We start from the raw sequence: 25,287 nt of genomic DNA, 5'->3' as shown, positions 1-25,287 counted from the left end.
AGGGACCCTTGAGTATGTCACTTAATAACATCTGTCCATCTTTGCTTGAAATTCGCAAACATTCCCGCAGTCCGAAGAAGTTTCTTGCTTTTTCCACATCGTAGGATGCCATGATCTGCTATGCATAGCTGGACGCAGTGCTGAAACAGCTTCAAGAGTAATCTTCAAAATGGTGAAGTAATTCTTCATCCTTGAGTGGACTATCTGTTCAGAGTTAGTTCTCTGTGCAGAGGTCAGTTGATTCATCCCAACCATTAACTTGCCTGAGGTGAAGCTCACTCTACACAGGTTACACTCTGCATTGTAAGCACTCTACACGTGACAATAATAAACCTAAACTTATTAACCCTGCCACCTTCTTGATTGTTTAGCCCATTGTCACACCAAGCATTGGCACCAGGCTGTCGAAGGTGGTAGGAAGTGGATTGATGCTCCCTTCTGCTCAATGGTTGTACTTCTGCCTCTAGGACAGGAGTAAATAACAAAAAAGATAACAAAATAAACTTGTATTTATATAAGGCTTTCACGGTCTCAGAATATCCCAAAGCATTTCATGTTAAATACTTTTTAAAGTGCAATCTTTGCTTTAAATAGGTAAATATGCAAATGCCAAGGCCTCACAGCTAAACATGAGGTAAACGACTAGGAAGTCTGTCTCTGGTAATATCAATCGTGTGCCATCCTTTCTCGAGAGAGCTTCCCTGCTCATGGTGATCTGGTATAATGGGTCTTTTTCATCTAACTGCAAGGCACGATGGGGGATTGGCTTTCTTGCACTTGCAAACCTGCCTCACTGATTCATCGGCCTCAGCGAGGTATCTGGGGTGCAGTTTAAACCATGACCTATGACTCAGGGCCAAGGGTGCCACTAATGTACAGGAGCCTCTACAACTCTAGAAGATTGAGGAGATTCACTATGCCGTTGCCTACTTACTCGGACTTCGACCATAGTATGGTAGAGAACATACTGACTGGCTGCATAATGGCCTTGTTCGGCAATTTGAACGGCCAGGAACAAAGGACACCGCAGAGAGTTGTGGGCATTGCCTGGTCCATCACTAGCACTGACCTCCCCACTAAGGGATCTATAGGAGGCGTGGCCACAAAATGCCAGCCAATATCATCAAAGACTCACACCACCATTGCCATCTAATTTCTTTACTATCATCGGGAAGAAGGTACCGGAGCCTGAAAACCGTGACTCCAGATTCAAGAACAGCTTCTTCCTAGCAACCATCAGGCTCTTGAACACTACACAACACTAAACCCAGCAACTATAATTTCTAAGGAATGTGTCTTCAGTTGTACTGCAGATTTTGGTTTTGCACCATTGTGGTTACCTGGTATTACTGTTGTTAAATTGTTGTGTTATTGATAATTATACATTTATCTCTGTATTGCATTTATGGGCCCATTAAGCTGCAGCAAGTAAGAATTTCATTGACAATAGACAATAGACAATAGACAATAGGTGCAGGAGTAGGCCATTCAGCCCTTCGAGCCAGCACCGCCATTCAATGCGATCATGGCTGATCACTCTCAATCAGTACCCCGTTCCTGCCTTCTCCCCATACCCCCTCACTCCGCTATCCTTAAGAGCTCTATCCAGCTCTCTCTTGAAAGCATCCAACGAACTGGCCTCCACTGCCTTCTGAGGCAGAGAATTCCACACCTTCACCACTCTCTGACTGAAAAAGTTCTTCCTCATCTCCGTTCTAAATGGCCTACCCCTTATTCTTAAACTGTGGCCCCTTGTTCTGGACTCCCCCAACATTGGGAACATGTTTCCTGCCTCTAATGTGTCCAATCCCCTAATTATCTTATACGTTTCAATAAGATCCCCCCTCATCCTTCTAAATTCCAGTGTATACAAGCCTAAATTGCACCAAAGGGACGACGGTGTTTAAGGTGGGCCTAAAATTGTCGCGCTATCGTGTACCGTTTTGGCTGTAGTTCAGGAACGAACAAACAAACAAACAAACGAGAGTTTTAGTATATAGATGATAAAAGAACCAGAAGAGGAGATGAGAAGAATTTCTTTCTTTATGTAGTAAGATACAGTATATACTGCTGGTCACGATGGAGAGAAAGACTCAATTGTAATCTTCAAAAGGTAATTGGGAATATAATTTGAAAAAGAAAAAAAATGCAAAGGTATTGAGAAAGAACAATAGACTAATTGGATTGCTCTTTCAAAAGAAAACAAAACTGGCCCAAAGGTCTTTTAATGCATTGCACTGTTCAATGTGTGCATATCCCACTCTCTCAAGTTTTATATAGAATCCATCAGATCTTTCAATCAATAGCTCTTGTGAATTGGAGTGGGAGGGGGCAGGTAGCATCAACTCAGAGTAGTGCTGTCGCCTGTTTCAATGTCCATTTGCAGGGATTCATTGTCCATTTTCAATGTCAAAAGCCTTTCAATTATGGATATTAAACACACTGGTAAATTGAGATTATAACTCACAGTGTAAAATGCAAGTGAATTGTTCTGCAGTGAAAAGGAACACTTAAAACGAGAGAGAGCTTGCAGGCTAAGACATTTTGCTCCGATCGGAAAGATTAGTTGACACTTCACCACATACATACATATATGTTTTTGGCAATTACTTAATGAAACAGGTTTAGGGAAGAGTTCCCGATGTATGGAGAAGACTTAACCCAAGAGAAAGAGATTATTCTTTTTACTCATATAGACATAAAACTTATTCGAGGATTGATCTCTTTTTATTATCAACAAACATACAGGACAGAGTGAAAAATGTTGAATATAAAGCAAGAATATTATCAGATCACTCCCCTTTAACAATGTCAATGGTAATGATGGATAAAGAGGAAATGACTTATAGATGGAGATTTAATTCAACATTATTAAATCGAGAAGATTTTTGTGAGTTTATGAGAAGACATATTCAATTTTTTTTAGATACAAATTCCAACTCAGTTGATGATAAATTTGTTATTTGGGATGCAATGAAAGCATATTTGAGAGGACAGATAATAAGTTATACTTCCAAAATCAAGAAAGAATATATGGCCGAAGTAGAGCAATTGGAGAAAGAAATTACAAAATTAGAAAAAGAATCTCAAAGGTATGTAACGGAAGAGAAATGAAGACAACTTATCAATAAGAAGTTACAATATAATACATTACAGACATACCGAACAGAAAAAGCAATTATGAGAACTAAACAGAGGTACTATGAGTTAGGAGAGAGATCACATAAGGTCCTTGCCTGGCAGTTGAAAGCCGAACGGTCTTCGAGAACGATTAACGCCATTAGAATAAATACAAATAAAATTACTTATAAACCTTTAGAAATTAATGAAACCTTTAAAAAAAATTATTCTGATCTATACCAGTCAGAATCACAAAAAGATACTAATGAGATAGAATTTTTTTTAGCACAAATAAACCTTCCTAAATTAAATTTAGAAGAACAGATGGGATTAGATATACCTTTTTCATTAAAAGAGGTCAAAGAAGTTTTAATATCACTACAGAGTAATAAATCCCCAGGAGAAGATGGGTTCCCACCAGAATTTTATAAAAAATTTAAAGAATTATTAATTCCTCCTTTTATGGAGGTAATACAGCAGGCGGAAAGAACACATAACCTCCCAGAGTCTTTTACGACAGCGATTTTAACAGTAATACCAAAAAAAGATAGGGACCCTTTAAAACCAACATCATATAGACCTATATCTTTGCTGAATACAGATTATAAAATAGTAGCAAAAATTTTATCTAATAGATTGTCTAAGTATTTACCAAAATTAGTACATATGGATCAAACTGGATTTATTAAAAATAGACATTCTGCAGATAACGTAACTAGGTTACTTAGTATAATGCATTTGGCACAAAAGAGGAATGAAATAAGTGTAGCAGTAGCTCTGGATGCAGAAAAAGCATTTGATAGGTTAGAGTGGGGTTTTTTATATAAAGTATTGGAAAAATATGGGTTAGGAACAACTTTTATAAACTGGATTAAAACTCTAAATGTGAATCCCAAAGTAGTGACAAATGGCCAAATTTCAACACCGTTTCAATTAAAAAGGTCAACTAGACAAGGATGCCCATTATCACCTGCCTTATTTGTCCTGGCGATAGAACCGTTAGCTGAACTAATTAGAACTGACCCAGATATTAAGGGTTTTAAAGTCAATCAGGAAGAATTTAAGATTAACTTATTTGCAGATGATGTTTTGATATACTTAACAAAACCATTAGATTCGTTGCGCAAATTATCTTTTAGATTAGAAGAATATGGAAAAATATCAGGTTATAAAATAAATTGGGATAAAAGTGAAATTCTACCCCTTACTAAAGGAGATTACACTCAATGTCGATTACTAACCCAATTTAGATGGCCATTAATTGGTATAAAGTATTTAGGTATAAGAATTGATAATGATATGAAGAACTTATATAAATTAAATTATTTATTATTACTAAGAAAAATAAAAGAAGACCTTGATAAATGGATGACATTACCAATAACATTAATAGGAAGAGATAATGCCGTTAAAATGAATATATTTCAGAAGTTACAATATTTATTCCAAACATTACCAATACAAGTACCACAGAAGTTTTTTCAAGAGTTAACTAAATATGTGCGGAAATTTCTCTGGAAAGGTAAGATGTCAAGAATATCGTTGGAAAAATTGACATGGAAGTTTGATTCAGGAGGATTACAACTTCCGAACTTTAAGAATTATTATAAAGCAAACCAACTGAGATTTATTGCATCTCTTTTTGAAGAAAAAAACCCGGCATGGACAAGAATAGAACTAGACAAAATAGGAGAAAATATACCAGAAGACTTTATATATAAATGGGAACCTAAATTGATACGGGGACTGAAAGAATCTCCATTATTAAAATACTTGATCGGATTATGGAATAAGGTAAATTTTGAGGATGAAACAAAAAAATCTTTATTAGGAAAGACAACTTTGATTCAGAATAGATTGATACCTTTTACAATGGATAACTAGCTTCTATATAGGTGGCATCAAAAAGGGATTAGATATATAGGTGATTGCTTTGAAAAAGGTATACTGATGTCATTTGAACAATTGAAAAATAAATATCATATATCAAATAATTCTCTTTTCTGTTACTTTCAATTAAGAGCTTATTTAAAAGATAAATTGGGTCAAACAATGTTATTGCCGAAATCTAAGGAAATTGAAAACCTAATTCAAAAAGGACAAATTAAAAAATTTACTTCTATTATATATAATCTAATTCAAAAAAAGGTCCCTAAACAAGGAATTCATATATCAAGGCGAAAATGGGAAACGGATTTGAATATTAATATTGATGGAACAAATTGGTCAAAACTATGCCTTGACAGTATGAAAAATACAATAAATGTTCGGTTTAGACTAGTACAATATAACTTTCTGCATCAATTATATATCACACCACAAAAATTAAAGAGAATAAATTCAAGTTTATCTGACCAATGTTTTCGGTGCAATCAAGAAATTGGTACTTTTTTTCATTCTACTTGGTCCTGTTCAAAAATACAACCTTTTTGGACAAACTTAAGAAGTTTTCTAGAACAGATTATCGGAATACAACTTCCATACAACCCAAGATTTTTGTTATTGGGTGATGTTGAAGGAATAAGACCACAACTTAAAATGAATAAATATCAGAAAGAATTTATAAAAATTGCATTAGCAGTAGCCAAAAAAACTATCGCAGTTACTTGGAAATCTGATTCCTATTTAAGTATGGACCTTTGGTATAATGAAATTTCTAACTGTATCCCACTTGAAAAAATTACTTATAATTTAAGGAATAAATATGATACCTTTTTAAATATCTGGCGTCCTTATCTACAAAAGAGGGGCCTATATATATAGAAGAATTGTTCATATTCTCAATGGTTCTTTTGGGAGAGATGTATATATATATACAGTTTATTCTGTTTGGAATTCCATGGGGCGTGTGCAGGCAATCTTTAATCTTTAATCTTTTTTTCTTTTCTTCTTTTTTCTTATTTGGGGTTAGTATAAGGGGGGTGGGGGGAAGGGTGGGAGGGTTTGTTTTCTAAAACGTTCTGTAAAAAATAAAAATAAATAAATATAAAAAAAGAGTAGTGCTGTTGCCTGTTTCAATGTCCATTTGCAGGGATTCATTGTCCATTTTCAATGTCAAAAGCCTTTCAATTATGGATATTAAACACACTGGTAAATTGAGATTATAACTCACAGTGTAAAATGCAAGTGAATTGTTCTGCAGTGAAAAGGAACACTTAAAACGAGAGAGAGCTTGCAGGCTAAGACATTTTGCTCCGATCGGAAAGATTAGTTGACACTTCACCACATACATACATATATGTTTTTGGCAATTACTTAATGAAACAGGTTTAGGGAAGAGTTCCCGATGAGCACATTAAACGTGGTTATTTTTAGTCACATCTTTACAAACATCGTTCTTCCCAGCCTGTGAGAACACCATCTTTTAAAGATGCCTGGGTTAAGTGGTTTATTTTCGTGGCCTTTGTTTGACTGGTTTGCTTTAATTAAAAATACAATTCATTGTGAACACAAGGGGCTCCCACCAAGCCGCTTCCTGCATTTCCAAGGGCTCGTCGGTGTCATTCGGAGTTCTAAGGCTTCCTCTAATCCTTTATTTTTATTCAGTTTAACCTGTGCAAAGCGGCAAGGTCAGCTTGGCCCATTGCATGCTTCACTGTCAATTAGCACATGAACAGGGAGACTGCAAATGGCCCCCACAGCTCTGACAGAAGCCAGTGATACACAGGATCTGCAATTCAAATATTTCCTGGGACATTTTAAAGAGACAGTGCCCCTGTTTGTCATGGATTATGGTCGGGATCAAAAAAATGAAAAAAAAACCCCAACATTTTTCACACAGAGCCTGTTGAAAATAATCTGCCATTTTCACCTCGTTAATCCCAAGCATTAAGTTTAAAAATAACAAACAAGAAAATATGACAAATACTTATTATGTCCCAATAGTAACAGTAAACACCAGAAAATGTTTGTTTTTTTACATGGTTGTGGTTCCTTTGGAGGCTTTGGGCGTAAAGGCTTTTGGAGAGGGTGCAGAAGAGGTTTGTCAGAATGATGACCGGATTAGAGGGTATTAGCAATAAGCAGAGGCTGGACAGACTTGGATTGTTTCCTCTGGAACACTGGACATTGAGGTGAGACCTAATAGAAGTGCGTAAAATTATGAGAGTATGTAAAATAGGATAGACAGTCAGAACTTTTTTCCCCAGGGTGGAAATGTCAAAGATTAGAGGACATAGTTTTAAAGTGAGAGAGGCAAAGTTTAAAGGAGATGTGTGGTGGGTGCCTGGATCGTGCTGCCAGGGCTGGTGATGGAGGCAGATAGGATAATGGCATTTAAGAGGCTTTAGATATGCACCTGGATGTGCAGGGAACAGAGGATGTGGATCATGTGCAGACAGAGGTGCTTAGTTTAATTTAACATCATGTTCAGCACGGACATTGTGGGTCAAAGGGCCTATGCTGCATTGTTCCATGTTCTACGATTGTCCTCAGCTGAGTGGCTATCTTCACTTTGGGCTATCAGACATGCTGATAATAACTAAATAACTAATAATAAATAACTATTGAGCTTGCTTCCACCAGCGTGCAGCAATCACATAACAGAGAGTAGAAACAAGGAATTGCAGATGCTGGTTTACAAAAAAAATAAAAAATTCTAGAGTTAGCGGACTAGGCAGCATCTCTGAAGAACATGTATAGGTAACATTTCGGGTCGGGACCCATGGTATTGAAGATCTCAAGAGCATCCGAGAACACAGACGTCCAAGCACTGGAAGGAGGTCACCAGATCACCAACAATCCACCTACCTGCCCAATGCCCGTAGTTTCTACACTTACCCCAGAAACCACAAAGCTGGAGTGGCAGCAAGTCATCCTCAATCTTAATGAGCTGCCTAAAGAGAAGAACATTCAAATTATCGTTTAGAGACACAAGGGACGGCAAATGCTAAAATCCAGAAAAACAAAGTACTGGAGGAACACAGCAGGACAGACAGCATCTATGGAGGGAAAGGAATGGTTGATGTTTCAGGTCGTGGCCCTGCATCAGGACTGACAGCATAGAAGGAGGATGGCCGGTATGAAAGGGGGGCTGGAATCGGGAGAGGGACTTGTAGAGGATAGGTTGACCTAGGTAGAATGGGGATAATGGGCTGATGGTAAGGAAGGGGAAATGGACGGGTTGGCGTTGGAAATGAGGTTGACTGTAATAGGTGGAAACGGACAAGAAAAGTAAAGGGTGTCAGTGTGGGGAAGGTGGAGGTAGGGTGGAGATGCGAAACGCACTGCCAGAAAAAGTGATAGAGGCAGGTACAATGACGTAATTTAAGAGACATTTGGACAGGTACGTGAATAGGACGGTTTAGAGGGAAATGGGCCAAATGCAGGGAAATGGGACTAGCTCAGATGGGCAACTTGGTCAGCGCAGCCAAGTTGGGCCAAAGGGCCAGTTGCCGTGCTGTATAAATCAATTATTTTCTTCTGGAAGGACAAAGAATATCGTCTTAACAGTGATTTATTTCTGTCAAGAATGGGCTAGCCTAGCATCTGGACGACTCCCCCAGTGGGATAAGTGATTGTCTCGTGTTCCTCCAGTGCAATGTAACCACCATTGACTCCATCTACACTACGCTGCCTCAGAAAAGCAGGCAACAAAATCAAAGCTAGGATGCTATCCGATTCATCTCTACCCCATTGTGGACATTGGACTTTGTCTACGGTACTGTTGTGCTACATTGCTGAGAACTATATTCTGCACTCTGTATCTTACTCTACGTACTTGAGTTTGACTTGATTGTATTTACGTATAGTATTATCTGAACTGTTTGGATAGCATGCAACAGCAAAACGTTTCACTATACCTCAGTACACCTGATAATAATAAATCTAAACGTATGGATATCAGCAGTACATCTGGAAGCTACAGAGACGGTGAGGGAGACTCATCGCCAACCATGAAATCTCCACCTGACAAAAGCTAACTTCTCCAGACAGAACTCTCTGAAGGTTTTATCTGAAGCAATGAGTCAGGGATATGTGCCAAAGGTTGGCAAATGGACTATGTGAGATGGGGCATTTCGAGTTGGGCCGGAGGGCCTGTTTCCATGCTGTACGACTCTTTGACTGGTTTGATGAGAAGGTATCATCCAGGAGTTAATTAATTTCAAATACAAGGCATTTTTTGGATTGGAACCCAAAGGTAAAAACAGAGGTTTGAAGAGTTCCGACCCGAAACATCACCTCTCCATGTTCTCCAGAAATGCCGCCTGACCTGCTGAGTTATTCCAGCACTTTTAATGTTTTTTTTGGTAAAAATATAACTCTGCAGGCACCTGGTGGCAATGGTTCCTCTGAGTGGAATAGACTGTGGTTCAGCAAGTTGCCTTTAATCATGAGTAGTGTGGATACTTCAACACGATGGAGACCAAACACTGAATGGTCCTCCCAGCTAGGAACCAAGCACCAAGGTAACCATCAAACGCAGAAACACGATAGACACAAAAAGCTGGAGTAACTCAGAGGGACAGGCAGCATCTCTGGAGAGAAGGAATGGGTGACGCTTCGGGTTGAGACCCTTCTTCAAGCTGGTTAGGGATAAGGGAAACGATATCGACGGTGATGTGGAGAGATAAAGAACAATGAATGAAAGATATGCAAAAAAATAACGATGATAAAGGAAACAGGCCATTGTAAGCTGTTTGTGGGGGTGAAAATTAGATTTATTGGTTTCTTATCGAGATCTTCGGTTTAAACCTGCATCTGCAGTTCCTTCTTACACAAGGGCAGAAACACAGTCAATATTCATCAGAGGGGGGGGGGGGGGGGGTCAAGGACCACTCCTGCCATGTACTGTGGCCACATTTCAAGGACCACTCCTGCCATGTGTTGTGGCCACATTTCAAGGACCACTCCTGCCATGTGTTGTGACCACATTTCAAGGACCACTCCTGCCATGTGTTGTGGCCACATTTCAAGGACCACTCCTGCCATGTGTTGTGACCACATTTCAAGGACCACTCCTGCCATGTGTTGTGGCCACATTTCACTCAGAGATGTCCACCTGCTGCCCCCTTGACCAACTGTCCCATTCACTTCCGGGTGCAGCGCAACGGCTTCCGGGTCGGCGGCAGCAAGATGGCGGCGCCCATCGGCGTGCATCTAGAGTTCAGGTGCGTGCTTTCCCCACGGGAAGTTGGAGGCGGCCACGGTCGGGGTGGCGCCGTAGCTCGTTGAATGTTGAGCCGGGGAACGTTGAGGTTTATCCTGGTGCCGGTCGGGTTGTGGCTTCAGATGTAACGTCTCGCTCACGCTGGCAGCGAAGCCCGGGACAGCGCGACCGGCCCTCGCACAGACAGTTCAACTCTCTTCCCAATGTTGTTCTTGTACCAGCCTTACCTACCTTGTCTGGCAGCTCCTTCCATATACCCAGTGGAAAAATCTCCCCCCACCCCCGAGGGGGTCAGGTTCTTATTAAATCCTGTCCCTTTCTTTAAACCTGTGTCCCCTGGTTAATGGAAGCTGTCAGATTGTTGTGATACTGGGATAGGTAGGTGATGGAGAGGGAAGGAAGGAGCTGCAGATGCTAGTTTAAACCGAAGATAGACACACAAAGCTGGAGTAACTCAGTGGGTCAGACAGCATCTCCAGAGAAAAGGTCGAGACCCTTCTTCAAACCCCTGAAACATCATCTATTCCGACTCTCCAGAGATGCTGTGTGACCCGCTGAGTTACTCCAGCTTTATGTGTCTATTTTAGGTGATGGAGAAGGTGGGTTTGAATAACTGATGGGCGGGGGGCAAAAATTGAGTGGCGTTTAGTGTTGGAGGTGGAATTATACTATGTACTTCATAATCAAACAAATCAACAGTCGGTTTCCCACTAGAATGTACCTACCATCTACATCAATGGGTGCATTAATCCAATCCTTGACACCTCTGTCACTCAGCTCCAAAGCTCTGTACGGAATTTGTTTCCTCACATTCTGTGATTGGGTCGAGACAGTCGAGAATAATTAATTGTCATATGCAGTGAAAACCTGACAAAACGGTTCTATATGTCGAAACAAGGAACTGCAGTTGCTGGTTTATAGCAAAGATGGGCACAAAGTGCTGGAGTAAGTGCTGCGCGAGATAACCACTTATGAGGTGTTTGCGCAATCATCAACCAGAACCAGAATAACTCAGCAGGTCAGGCAGCAGCTCTGGAGAAAAAGGATGGGTGACAATTTCGGTTGGGACCCTTCTTCAGCCCAACCCGAAACATCACCCATCCTTTTTCTCCAGAGATGCCGCCCGACCTGCTGAGTTACTCCAGCACTTTGTGTCCATCTTTCATAATATGGTAAAATAATTTTACAAACTTTATTGTCACATGTCTCCAGGGACAGTGGAATTCTTGTTGTGTACAGTTCAATAACAATCTTACAATACATAGGCATGATCATACGTAAGTTTAAGAATGTAAGATAGTAGATTAAACTGAGGCAGTACACAGGTGTGCTGAGGCAGTACACATAAGTCGCCATGTTTCCATTGCAATCTTGTATCCTTCAAGTTTAGAATTGTTAAAGCTGTTAGAGTTAACTTCGCCATAAAGGCCCGTTATCCTGGCACTGAGTTAGAGTTGGAAGGATCAGCCTGACCAGGCGATGCTGTCAGTCTCCTCCACCGCTGCTCGGCTGTCATTCTGTGCAGCTGCAAGCTGTGTCTGATCTGTACGCTCGGACACTTGGAGCAGCGGCCGATCTAATCGAGCCTCAGGCTGTTGCGAGGCCTCCAGCGGCCCACTCCACCGATATTTCAATCCAGACACATCAACCCACAAACGAGCTTCCCTTGTCTCACATGGCCACTGCCCAGCCTCTGAGACTTGGGGCATCTGACATGGTCAACCTTGGATCACCCAGAGCGCCTCCGTGGACATGGGAGATAAGTCCCCAGCCTGCTCACCGGCACTGTTCTTTTCCTCCATCTGACACCACCGCCATCTCTTGCTGCAGCTTATCAGCCCATAAATGCAATAAAACAGAGATAAATATATAATTTTTAATAGTACTATAAAAAACTGTAATAAAACATAAAACACAGAAGGCTACTGCATAGCAGCAGGCCCTTCGGCCCACAATGTCTGATGCCAAGTTAAACTAATCTCATCTGCCTACACTTGATCCACATCCCTCCATTCCCTACATATTCTTGTGCCTTTCTCAAATCGTCTTAAATGCCACTATCATAACTGCCTCCCTCACCTCCCTTGGCAGTATGTTTCAGGCACCCACCATCCTCTGCACATTTTAAAACTTTGCCCCTCGTGCCTTGAAGGTACACTTCCATTAGTCCAATCCTTGACACCTCTGTCAAAGCCCTGTATAATTTTTATTTCCTCTCATTCTCTCATCGTGTCAGTACTGCTCCAGTTGGCACTCTCATCTACCTTTCAGATTCTAGGTTCAAATCTCCTTATAAACATTAGAGCAAGGTAAAAACCCAAAGTTGACTTCCATTGCTGAACTGGGGAATTGCTTCACTGTTGGAGCTGTAAACAAATTAAACAAGAGTAAAGGGACGTCAGCATAAACATCCAATGGTCCAGTCCAGAGATAACTGAGAGGATGTTGGTAGAGAAATGAACATTTGCTTGTGCACCAGTTATAATGACACCATTTTTGCTTTCAAAATAATATGATTGAATCTTTAGCACTCATCTGAGGGCAACGTGATGCTGAGGTCTCTGCAGTGTGTCTTGTATGTTCAATATTCTGCTGGAAGTGAACCATGGTCAACACTGTTTTAAGACTATGGCAAACTGTTCAATATCAGGACTGTGTCCAAGTATCCATTTTGTATGCATGATATTAGATGTTGTCAAACAATTTAATGCGTTTTACTGCAGGAACAATTAGGATTAGTGATTGATGTGACAACACTGAATGTTTCCCCTCTCCTCCGAGTTAAGTGCCCCCAAACCCAGTCACCCACAGATGCACCAAGCTCTGTACTTATGGCGTTAGAGAAACCTGTCTGGTTTCAGTCTGACAGGCCGTAAACTAACTCCCACATCAGCCCAGGGAGAGCGCAAACATTTTGTGCATGAGAAAGAACACCTGCGTATACTTAGCATGACCGCCATATCCAAATATCCAATGGCCTCCATATCCAAATAGCTGAAGAGTAGATTTTGAATGATGGCGCCATAAATGGCAGCACCTGCATGTATAATATGCAAAAAGAATTTCACTGTGCAGTTGCATATGTGACAAATAAAAAGCTATGAGATGCTACAAGCATGGAGGAGGGATTTGAATAGATGTTTAGAAAAATAAATTATGATTTATACATTTCAAAATCAGAAATCAGTCAAATATCTTTTCTATTAGATAAAATGATGTATCTTAAATTTGCTTTTGGTAAAATTACTTGCACTCTAATATGGAAACTCTTCCTCCCAAAATGCTGGCACGTCTGGATTAAACCGAATGTGCCAGGACTAATATTGTTAAGTAAAAGTGACACGAATTTGGAACAAAGGCATAATGAGTGTGGGATTACGATTTGCCGTGAACTAACTTTAAGGCGGCACAGTGGCGCAGCAGTAGAGTTGCTGCCTCACAGTGCCAGATAGCTGGGTTCAATCCTGACTTCGGGTGCTGTCTGTGTTGACATTGCATGTTCTCCCTGTGATTGCGTGGGTTTCATTTGGGTGTTCTGGTTTCTTCCCAGTGACATGCAGGTTTGTAAGTTAATTGGCTTCTGTAAAAATGCCCCTAGTGTGTAGGGAGTGGATGTGAAAAGTGGATAACATGGAAGCAGTGTGAACAGGTGACCAATAGTTGGCGTGGACTCGGTGAGCCAAAGTGCCTGTTTCCACGCTGTATCTCAAAACTAAATTAAACTAATTGAATAGTACAACAAGTTAAAAAGGCAGAGGGGGCTATATCATTGTGTTTTGGTCTTGCCATGAAAAGCTAGAACATTGGTTAGAACAGAGGGTTCATGACAGATTAGTGAGACCATTCTCTTCCGAGGTGACACAATGGCAGAGCGGGTAAAGATGCTGCCTCACCGCACCAGAGATGCAGGCTCAATCCTGACCTCAGGCGCTGTCTGTGTGGAGTTTGCACTTCCTCCCTGTGACTGCGTGGGTTTCCTTTCACATCCCAACGACATGTGGGTTTGTAGATTAATTGGCCTCGAAATTACCAAAAGTGGGATAACATAGAACTAGTGTGAATGGGTCATCGATGGTCGGCACAGACTTGGTGGGCTGAAAGGCTTGTTTCCACACTGCATCTCTGAACTAAACTAACTGAATATTAGAACGTTTAAGAAACAGAAGGGACAGTCCCAAGTGCTATGCCATTGTGATTTTGGTCTCACCATGAAAAGATGGAACACTGGATGTATTGGCCAGTGCTGCAGAGGTTATGGTCAGTTTGTAGTGGGGTTAGAACAGAGGGATCGGGACACATATTCTCTTCCCATTTGGGATTGCTTGATCTGACACTCGGTGCTCAGCAGATTCTTCTTTAAAACTCAGTACTGACAATTATTTATCCGCAATGTCACACTGGCTTTCCGGGACATGTTGCTCTTAATTAAATTATTCATTTCTTTTCTGATTAATTATAGAGGAGGTGCTGAGCTGCTGTTCAACGGGGAGAAGGAGCAACACGTCACATTGCCGAGCCAGCCAGCGCCATGTGAGTGTTAGACTGCAATTACATTCATAGAATTCTCTTCTAAATAACCAAAGTAAACGTGGGCACTTGTGCCGATTTTGGGCTTATCATCTTGGGAGTGGGGTGGGGGAAGCTGCAGAGACAAGAGTACAAATGTAAACAAATGTTCAATTGGAGAAAGTCAACTGGTGCATCAAAGCCATCAGAGTCTGAAGAAGGGTCCTGACCCGAAACGTCATCTATCCATTTCCTCTCTTTTGTTCAAATTTCCAGCATCTGCAATTCCTTGTGTCTACATCAATGCCATCCCTGGCTCAAGAGCTAGACACTTCTTGCCCCTCCCTTACTTACTGCCAACGATCTCCTGGCAGGGATAAAATCCCACCGCCAATCAACACAGAAGAGAGCTCACTGAACATTTATTTTCTAACTCCTTCGGTCCCTTTCTGTATTCATTTTAATTTATATGCTGTAGTTGAATTATTTTTTGTTGCACAATCCGCAGGCATTGCCACTTTCATTTCACTGCACATCGTGTATGTGTATGTGACAAATAAACTTGACTTAACTTGACTTGACTTACCTGAAACAAATCCAGAAGTTCATTCTGTTGTCTGTTCAAACCATTCATGCTTCCTTTAATGCCATCTCTCATCATGTCCAGAAATGGCCAAGCGGCCTCGTGAAAACAGCATGGAGATTCTGCGGCTGTAAGGAACTGCAGGTGGAATCTTGAACAAAACACACAAAGTGCTGGAGTAACTCAGCAGGTCAGGCAGCATCTGTGCACGGAATGGACAGACAACGTTTCGAATTGGGACCTTCCTGCAGGCGTGAGGAAGGATCCCGACCCAAACGTTCACCTTTACATTACATCCATAGATACTGCCCCCCCCCCCACCCCCTGTTTTTTTTTCATCGTTTTTCAACCATGTTGCCTAATATGGGTCTGATAAAAATCTCAACCCGAAACGTATCCATGTTCTCCAGAGATGCTGCCTGGCCGCTGAGTTCCTCCAGCACTTTATATTTTGCTCAAGATTCAAGCGTCTGGAGTTCCTAGTGTCTCTGTTCTGTGGGCTATTGTAATAAAACATTGCATTGTTATTGGGTGGGATTTCGCAAGCACTTGGGGGAAATCATATCGCATGACTTGCGGGGAAATCTCATAGAAGTATATAAAATTATGGGAGTCACAGATAGGTTTGCGTTTTCCAGGGTCAAAGAAAGGGCACTAAGGTAAAAGGGGCAAATTTTAAAGGAGATGTGCGGGGAAAGTTGTTTTACACAAAGTGGTGGGCAATAGACGATAGGTGCAGGAGTAGGCCATTCGGCCCTTCGAGCCAGCACCGCCATTCAATGTGATCATGGCTGATCATTCTCAATTAGTACCCCGTTCCTGCCTTCTCCCCATACCCCCTGACTCCGCTATCCTTAAGAGCTCTATCTAGTTCTCTCTTGAATGCATTCAGAGAATTGGCCTCCACTGCCTTCTGAGGCAGAGAATTCCACAGATTCACAACTCTCTGACTGAAAAAGTTTTTCCTCATCTCTGTTCTAAATGGCCTACCCCTTATTCTTAAACTGTGGCCCCTGGTTCTGGACCCCCCCAACATTGGGAACATGTTTCCTGCCTCTAACGTGTCCAACCCCTTAATAATCTTATACGTTTCGATAAGATCCCCTCTCATCCTTCTAAATTCCAGTGTATACAAGCCTAGTCGTTTTACCGGGCACCGGGAATGTACTGCCCTTCCCTTACTGCCAATGGCCTGGCAGGGATGAAATTTCAGCACCAATCAATGTTTCCAGAAAACACTCTGGAAACATAGGGATGGTGGTGGCGGCATTTATGAGATTTTTAGATAGGCACATGGATATGCAGAGAATGAGGGGTATAGATCAGGTGCAGGCAGATGAGGTTTGTTTTACCTTGCATCATGTTGGGCACAGACATTGTGGGCTGAAGGGCCTGTCCTAAGCTGCACTATCCTATAATTCTGCCAGTCTTGCAAAAAAAAAAGACCTGAAAATTGCTGACACTGCATTAACACACATCAACATTGCTTCTGCAAGGATCTTTTGGGAATAATTTTCCAATGTTAATCCAAGCCTTGGTTTAGTGAGGTGTGGTTGCCAGAGTTGTAATTGAGTTATTGTTGTTTAGCTTTGGTAAGTAAACCCTCAGTAGTTTTGCAGCTGTGGGGATTGATAAAGTTTTGGGAGGCAAATTAGTCATTCAGGAATTAATCTGGAAATTAGAACCGTAGTTTGCACTTCACAATGCAAGGCGAGATAGTGAACTGGAGGAGCCACATTAGTTATGCTATCTGGAAGTCATGTTTGAAAGTAGTTTCTTTAGGATTCCTTGTTTTAATGTTTCTCAATGGAAAACACTCAGTGTTAATTGAAAATGAATCCATAGAGGAAAGTTTGCAGTGCACTGAGCAAAGACTGATCAAATCCTTGCTCTATCCCATCCCAAATACTGTAATTCACTAAAACAAATTGTTGATATTCATGAATGAGTTTGCAGGAAGGTTATGAGATGTGATAACAAAGGGAGGGTTTTATCACAATATTTTGTTCTTTCTTTCCCCGTCCATTCCCAGTTTTTTCCTTGTTAGCTGTGGTTCAGTGGTGGAACAATTGACTCTGAATCAGAAGTTAGGTGGATAGGTCTCTTCTTTCAGAGAAAGCCTTCGACTAAGACCAGGCCATCACTCTCGCCTCCCACTGCCGTACCAGCTCATCGAATGGAACCAGAAAAGCTGCAAACTCTCTGCGGATCAGACAGCTTCTGTGGACAGAGAAGCAGCTAGCAGGCCAGATCAAAGACCCTTTGTTAGTGTCCTGACCCTTCTGACAAAGAGTCTTTGACGTGAAACATTAACTATCTTTCTCTTTGCACAGATGCATTCTGATGTTATGTGTTTTCTGCATTTTCTGTTTTTATTTGATTTTTTTTAGATCTCCAGCTCCTGAAATATCCAGTGGCACTATTTTCAAGAGGGACAAAAGAAAACTCCTCGATGATCATTCCTTACTCCTAAACTAACATCATTGAAACTGTCATCTTATGCTATCTCAAAGCTGTTACACGGAAATTGCGGTGTTCAATTTGGCTGCCATGTCCTTTACTTTAGATTGGTGACGATACTTCCAATGGATGTTATTGGCTGCAACACACTTTAGGATGCCTTAAGGTCACATAAGATATAAAGCGTCTCGCTTTCTCATTCTCTCGGCCATCCAGCAATCTTGAAGTGCCTGAGCATTCACCATGAAACAATTTCCATGAGGTATAACACAAAGTGCTGGAGGAACTCAGCGGGGTCAGGCAGCATCTGTGGAGGGAGTGGACAGACAATGCTTTGGGTCAAGACGCTTCTTCAGACCCGAAAAGACCTGTCCATTTCCTCCACAGATGCTGCCTGATCCAATGCGTTTCTCCAGCACTTTTGTCTTTTTGCTCAAAATTCCAGCATCTAGTTTCTTGTGTCTATTAGTTCCATTCTTAGCTATCCAGTCATAGCCAGGGAGGGTGACTCAGCAGTAGCTTCCCCCCCCCCCCCATTCCTTCACTATTATCTCTAGTGTCTCTCCAGGAGCTGGGGTTTTTTTTGTTGCTCCTCTTGGGTTCTGCTGAGGATTCCAGCATCTGTAGTTCCCTGTGATTTCTATGAGGTGTCGTTAGTGTCAGTTCTCTCAGCGCCAGAATGTTACAAACCTGAGGATGTTTAATGTTGAAATGTGCAGTTTCCAGCACAGTTCAGTGGCAGTTATTTCCCTGCCACTTTCCCATATATTATCAGGTTTAGTCGGTTGCGTTTCGAGACTTGCCACAGTGGCATTTGAACTCCCAACCTCTGTCTCTCTGGCCCACAACACTATCATTTCCAATGTGTACTGAGCGTTCACAGCAGTCAGCCTGTGTACTGTGGTGCCATAAGCTCCTGACGCTTGACTTTGCATTCATGTAACCATTGTAACCATTGCCCCCCACAGAGCCCAAGTGTGTGAAAGTGTTCTGCTTTACTACTCCAAGATAATCTTTGATTTCCACTCCTGCCCTTCCCCCAAACAGGTTATGTCCGCATTGCTCTTTAAAATGCACTATTTCGTGCGTGAATGGGTATCTTATGCTCCCATTATTGGGACATTTTGAAACAAGTGTTCTGAGCGCTTTCTATTTACTTAATTATTCTTAATCCTGAATCAAGTCCAACATTTGTTTTCTCTCGTAATATCCAGAAACTGGATTATGCCAAACATAGGCAAAGAAATGCAAAATGCTTGAGTAACTCAGTGCGTCAGGTAGCATTCCTGGAGAACAAGGATAGGTAATGTTTTGGGTTGCAACCCTACTTCAGACTTGTTCTCTCTTGCCTGCTGCACTGTTTGCAAGATAAAAGCTTATCGACGGCCTCCCCTTGCCCCTGTTGGCCCTCCATCCCAATTTAAAATCAGATTTCTTAACTCTGTTTGACGTTTTGTGCTCTTATTTATTAAGTACCTTCGTAAAAAAAGTTGTTCTGGCTGGTGAATAAAATTGTCATCACTTTTCCCTTTCACCCACTTGCCCTTCCATGTGCAGAATGCTCCTCTCTCTCCCCCGGGTCAGGTAAGGTACGGGCCAGTGGCTGTTGCAGTGCTAGGCAACTGTGGCATTGTTCCATCAATGCTGCCTTGAACTGTGACAATTGGCCTGCTGAGAAGCTCTCAATAAAGAGGGGAAGAAAAGGATTCTCTGCCACGCCACAGCTTTGCATGGGCCAGGGATTTCCAAATGTTAAATCGAATCACTACGACTGGAATGAAGAAGCATAGAACATAGAACATAGAAAAATAGGTGCAGGAGTAGGCCATTCGGTTCTTCGAGCCAGCATTGCCATTCAATATGATCGTGGCTGATTATCTAAAATCAGTGCCTCGTTCCTGCTTTTTCCCCATATCTCTTGATTCCTGTACCCCTAAGAGCTAAATCTAACTTTCTCTTGAAAACATCCAGTGAATTGGCCTCCACTGCCTTCAGTGGCAGAGAATTCCACAGTTTCACAACTCTGGGTGAAAAAGTTTTTCCTCATCTCAGTCCTAAATAGCCTATCCCTTATTCTTAAACTGTGATCCCTGGTTCTGGACTCCCCCAACATCGGGAACATGTTTCCTGCATCCAGCCTGTCCAATCCTTCAAGACTTCGTTTGGTACTTAAACAATTTAATATTGTCAGTATTTACAATGCGTGACTTTAAATCAGTTCTTGTTCTTGGATTAAACTGAGGTAAACTGACTAAACATGACTAAATTGGAGACACTTTATTTGAACTGAAAAACAGAGATGGATCAAAAAATTTTAAATACTGGAGGCATAAATTATGTCTTTCTGTAAACGTGCATTCAAAAGTGCATAAACACTTTAATGTGGATAAGAATATGAGTTTAGAATAATTAATAGCCGTGGGCCAAACTTTGTATACAAAATAACTGTGCAATTTCTAGAATGAAATGTAGGGATGAAATCTCCCCAGGCTCTCACTGGCTCTCACTGTTGGAGGTGTCATTAATCAGATGAGGCATTAAAATGCGGTTCAGTTTGCGTGGGTATAATCCCTAGTCCTGGCTATTATTTACCTCTCAACAAAGATCCGTAAACAGGATTGTCTGATCACCACCTCGTTGCTGACTCGTATCCCTCCAAATGATCCATATCCCTCCATTCCCTTAGTGGGACTCTGCTGTGTATAAATTTGCTTCTGTGATTCAAGAGCCAAGAGCGTTTAATTGTCATATGCACTGGCAACGGAACAATTAAATTCTTACTTGCTGCTTCACAAAAAAACTATCAGATAATAATTAATAATACAATAAATTAATAATGTAATCGATAAATTAATAATAGTCTGAAGAATGGTCTCAACCCATAACGTCACCTATTTCTTTTCCCAGAGATGCTGTCTGACCCGCTGAGTTACTCCAGCTTTTTTGTATCTGTCTTCGGTTTAAACCAGCGTCTGCAGTTCCTTCCTACACAAATTAATAATAATACTAGGTAACTGTAATTAGTGCAAAACCGAAATCCATAGTGCAACCAAAGACACAGTCCACGAAAGTAGATAGTTACTGAGGTAGAGGTTAGTCTTGTGCAGTGTTCAATAGCCTGATGGTTGCTGGGAAGAAGCTTTTCTTGAACTTGGTGGTCTTGGTTTTTGGGCTCCTGTACCACTTTCCTGATGGTAGTAGTGAAATGAGAGGACGGCCAGGGTAGAAACCAGATGAACCAGTGACCTGTAAATTTATAAATTTCCATTCCATTGTCACGTATGCATAGCACGGTGAAATTATTTTGCACAATCACAAATGCGCAGTCAACACAATTTTGGTTCAGTTTCAAATTAAAAAAGCAGGAAACACAAACAGTCCACAGTCCAGTCCGTATGTTGGAAGTCGTGGAGCGATCCAGGAAACCTGCAGACCCACGGCCTGAAGTTCCACTCCTCTGCCGACCGCCATTGTGTCCCAGGAGGCGCCTCCTGCAGCCGACCTTGAAGGCGCTGGAGGTAATTCCCCGGTCCCTCTCCTACCGGTTCACTCCTTGCATCCGTCGCCGCCAGCGGCCGGCCCCTTCCTTGACTCTCCCGTCTTCGGGCTCCCAACCTTCCACTGCACGTGGCCATGAGGTCTTCCTCCTTATGAATGCCGCACCTTTTTAAGAAGAACATCATCAGAAAATGGACCTTACGATTGTGGTTTGATGACATCTGCCCTCGAGAGCTCTGCATCATACAGGATAGGCTGACAGGTTTGCAGAGATCATCACTGGGTGAAAGTGGAGAATGGTGGAAAGTGGTCAACTTCTCAGAATGCGATCAAGGTTTCTGGTAAAGTGTGAAGCCAATGATCGGCTCATACTAGTTCAAGGTCACTGGTTAAGTTTTGCAAAGCAGGCCATTGAGAATGAAACGAGAACATTGCTGTTCAGAAGAGTGCTCGAGGATGGGTGGGAATCGATTGAAGAGAATTGGCACTGATGACAGGATACGCTATCGTTCGGAACAGCTGCCAAGTTGCAGTAGGTCTGTGTCTTCAGCTGTTCTGTAAATTAGTTTCAAATATTAATTTATCTTCCCTTTGAAAAGTACTGTTTATGCAGAGTACACAGACCACTTTAACTGGCATCCAGCCTTCCTTCCCAACCCACAACATCGCCCCCCCCCCTTCCCCCTTACATCGCTTACATTGCCATTTGAATTTGAGAGCAGAGTTGTGATATTTATCGTAAACTGGAAATGTGTTCAACATTCTTCAGCTGCAAGGAAACTCTCTGAAAAGACAGATCATGGAATAAAAGATGATGGCTGAGAGAATTTTTTGTAGATTGACAATGGCTTTACATGGAACAGCACTAGAACATGTCCTTCGGCCCTCAATGTCCGTGCCGAACATAGTGCCAAGTTAAACTAATCTCCTCTGCCTGTAAATGATAATATTCCTCCATTCCCTGCTTACTCATGAGCCTAAAAGCCTGTTAAATGCCACCATGGTATCTGTCTCCACCACTGCCACCTGCAGTTAATTCCAAGCACCCATCATTCTCTATGTAAAATGAATTTCTCCCGTGCACCTTGTTTAAACTTTGCTCCTGTCATCTTAAAGCTATGCCCTGTTCCCTTGTTAGGCTGCCTTGATCTGAGCCAATTCCTCAATGTCCAAAAGAACAGCCAGAAGTACTGAACTATATTGCCTTATTATTTTTATACTTCGGGTAAGCAATAGACTTTTACGTAGCCACAGAATGATGCATCACAGAAGAAGGCGGTTGAGTCCATTGGGCCTGAGCCAGAGGTTTCAAGCTGCTTCCCTATAGCCATGCAAAAATAAGAGGTTATCTTCTCATTGCTCTCTCATTATTTCTGGGAGGTTCTGTGCACATTGGCTGACGTGTATGATACATTGACTAAAAAACTGAGACGGTTTGTATACATCGTTTCTCCACTTACTGCATTTCCTCTATAGAAAATCTCCTGTTTTGGGGAGAGACCACTTCAATTGATTCATCCTTGTAAATTCACAAAACTGCAGAACAGCCGATGAAAATTCCAAAGGATTCATCAAACGTGTTGATTCTGCCTGATCTAATTATTATTTTGCAAATGTCCTCCGTTACCACCCCTTTACTGATAGATTCCAGCATTTTACTGACTGCTGTTGTCAGACCTACTGTCAGTCTGAAGAAGGGTCTCGACCCGAAACGTCACCCATTCCTTCTCTCCCGAGATGCTGCCTGACCTGCTGAGTTACTCGAGGATTTTGTGAATAAATACCTTCGATTTGTACCAGCATCTGCAGTTATCTTCTTATATTATCTTACCTACTGTTCAAATGTTACTTGTGTTTCTTCTCCCACCTTCCTTTCACTGTGGGGTTTCCCAGAAGAATCTTGTACAAAGCTATTGGAGGGCTTAACATTTTGATGCAGATTTGATGTTTGTCTTCATAGCTGCAGTGACATTACTCAAAGCTGAGATCAGTAGACTTTTGAACACTAGGGAAATCAAGGTTAGTGCACAAAAGTGGGATTGAGGAAGAACATCGGCCTTAAAACAGATTGAATGATGGCCTACTCTTGTTATTTCTTATGGATAAGGCAATACATTTCTTATAATTTCTTATTTCTTATAATAAGGCAATGCATGGATAGGAAGGGTTTGGAAGGCTCTGGGTCAAATGCAGGCAAATGCCACCGGCCCAGAATGCCAACTTGGTTGGCATGGGCAAGGTGGGCCGAGGACCTGTTTTCATGCTGTATAGCTCTATAACTCAATGCTCTTTGGTAAAATGATCAAATGGTCCTACTCCTCTGCTCTTTTCCTCCATCACTTTTCAATTACTTCGCTTTTTGTTAACGTTTGTTGTGGAATCTGCTTTCACCATCCTTTCCTGCAGATGATTCCAAATCACGTTATCCTGTTGGATTTAAAAAAAAACCTGTGTCGCCCTCATTCCTTTCCTCTCACTTTCATTCTGGGTGCCCGAGTTACTAACCCTTTTGCAACTGAAAATGACTTCTGCGTGGTAAAACAAATCCCATTTTCTCCAATCTCTCCATATAAGTAGAAGGAAGCACTGTGGTTAAGATTTTATTTTGTTTCCTATTTTCTGCCTTTAATTTCTCCACTTGTGTGATCCCAGTATGTACCCTGTTTTAAAAGAAGTTCCCTTTAAGCAAAAACAGGTCAGTCGTGACCTGCTGAGGATGGTGAGGTGTGGGATATGCCGCTGTGTTTAAAATTCCGTTCACACGCTGCTCATTACCAGCTGGTCATTCTGTGTTGGTTTGGAGAGTCCTGTTTGCTGAACTCTGAGCAAAGTTTAAATGCCCTGCGCCTCTGTGCAAATCACATTTTAAAAAGGCAAGTTTCTGCCTAATTAAACAATGAGCAGTGACTCTGTGCAACATCTGTGAAAATCCATCTTCTGCCTCATTCTTTACAGAAACCGGGTCTTTGTTATGGGCCATTCACTTGTAAATGTAGTCACTGATCCAGCAGCTTAGACTTTATTGGGGGTGGGGGAGGGGTGGAGGAGAGAATGATGAGGGTGGTGATACATTTAGACTGTTATATCGAGTTCAGTACAATGCTGCTGCCTTTCCCATTTTTGTCTCTCGAAATCTGAGGGTAAATATGTCAGATATGCTGTCTGCCAGACTTTTGAGGAAATAAGCATCTAGTATTTGTACAGCATTTTCTTTCATATAGTTCGGGTTCGGTGTATTTGAGTGTCAGTGAAGTGCTTTTTTAAAAAACTCGTCACTATTGTAATGCAGGTGAAAGTTGTAGCGAGTAGCCCAAGCACTGGTGAGATAAATGGGCCTTTAATCAGAGCTTATTTACCAGGTGTTCCCTCCTGGCTCATGGCTGTGTGAATCCCTGGAACAATATATGGAAGGACTAAATGTGCAGGCTGCTTTCTCACTCCACACTTGGTGCTTCGATCTCACCTGGCTCCTGGTGTTCGTCTTTTGCCAACAAAGGCATTTCTTAGTGTTACCCACTTTTGGACAAGACTCCATCACTGTAGGTTAACAGCGCGATCTTACTTTGCTAACACACTTTTCAAAGCCCAAGGACATCCAATTGTGCTTTTATGCCCAGTAAACTATAACTTTAAAAAAACACAAAGTGGTGGAGACTCTAAAGAAGGATCTCGACCCAATACGTTGCCTTATCCATGCCCTCCAAAGATGCTGCCTTACCAGCTGAGTTACTCCAACATTTTGTTTTGTGTAAACCGGCATCTGCAGTTCCTCGTGGCTCCACGATTTAAAAATGCAGTGGCTGTTGTCGCATTGAATATGTAGACAGTTAAGCCAAATGGCTTCTTCCCATGTTATAATTTTACCATAAATCTAGGTAGGACGTGGCTTTAACCTTTTTAGACACAGATCTGCCCCATTGTCTGGATCTCAACAGAGTAAAATGACCAGAGAAAATTGCAGGAGACAACAAAAAAAAAGGAAACACCTGCTGTGATAGTGTGATGTGACGTT

The 25,287-nt window shown here is 41.7% G+C and overlaps 1 protein-coding gene across 1 annotated transcript in view; it reads left to right on the top strand.

The window, feature by feature from the left end:
• Positions 1–10,168: 10,168 nt before the first annotated feature.
• urm1 (ubiquitin related modifier 1) overlaps positions 10,169–25,287 on the top strand; it is a 46,343-nt gene continuing 31,224 nt past the window's right edge. Inside the window, exons 1-2 of the mRNA XM_078426225.1 lie at positions 10,169–10,229; positions 14,688–14,758. Coding sequence (XP_078282351.1) covers positions 10,195–10,229; positions 14,688–14,758 — 106 coding nt within the window. The 5' untranslated portion in view covers positions 10,169–10,194. The remainder of the gene's footprint in view (positions 10,230–14,687; positions 14,759–25,287) is intronic.

This window comes from Rhinoraja longicauda, chromosome 31, assembly GCF_053455715.1.
Source record: "Rhinoraja longicauda isolate Sanriku21f chromosome 31, sRhiLon1.1, whole genome shotgun sequence".
Taxonomy (NCBI): domain Eukaryota; kingdom Metazoa; phylum Chordata; class Chondrichthyes; order Rajiformes; family Arhynchobatidae; genus Rhinoraja; species Rhinoraja longicauda.
Note: the sequence above shows the minus strand (reverse complement) of the source record. Positions and strands in the feature narration are given on the sequence as shown.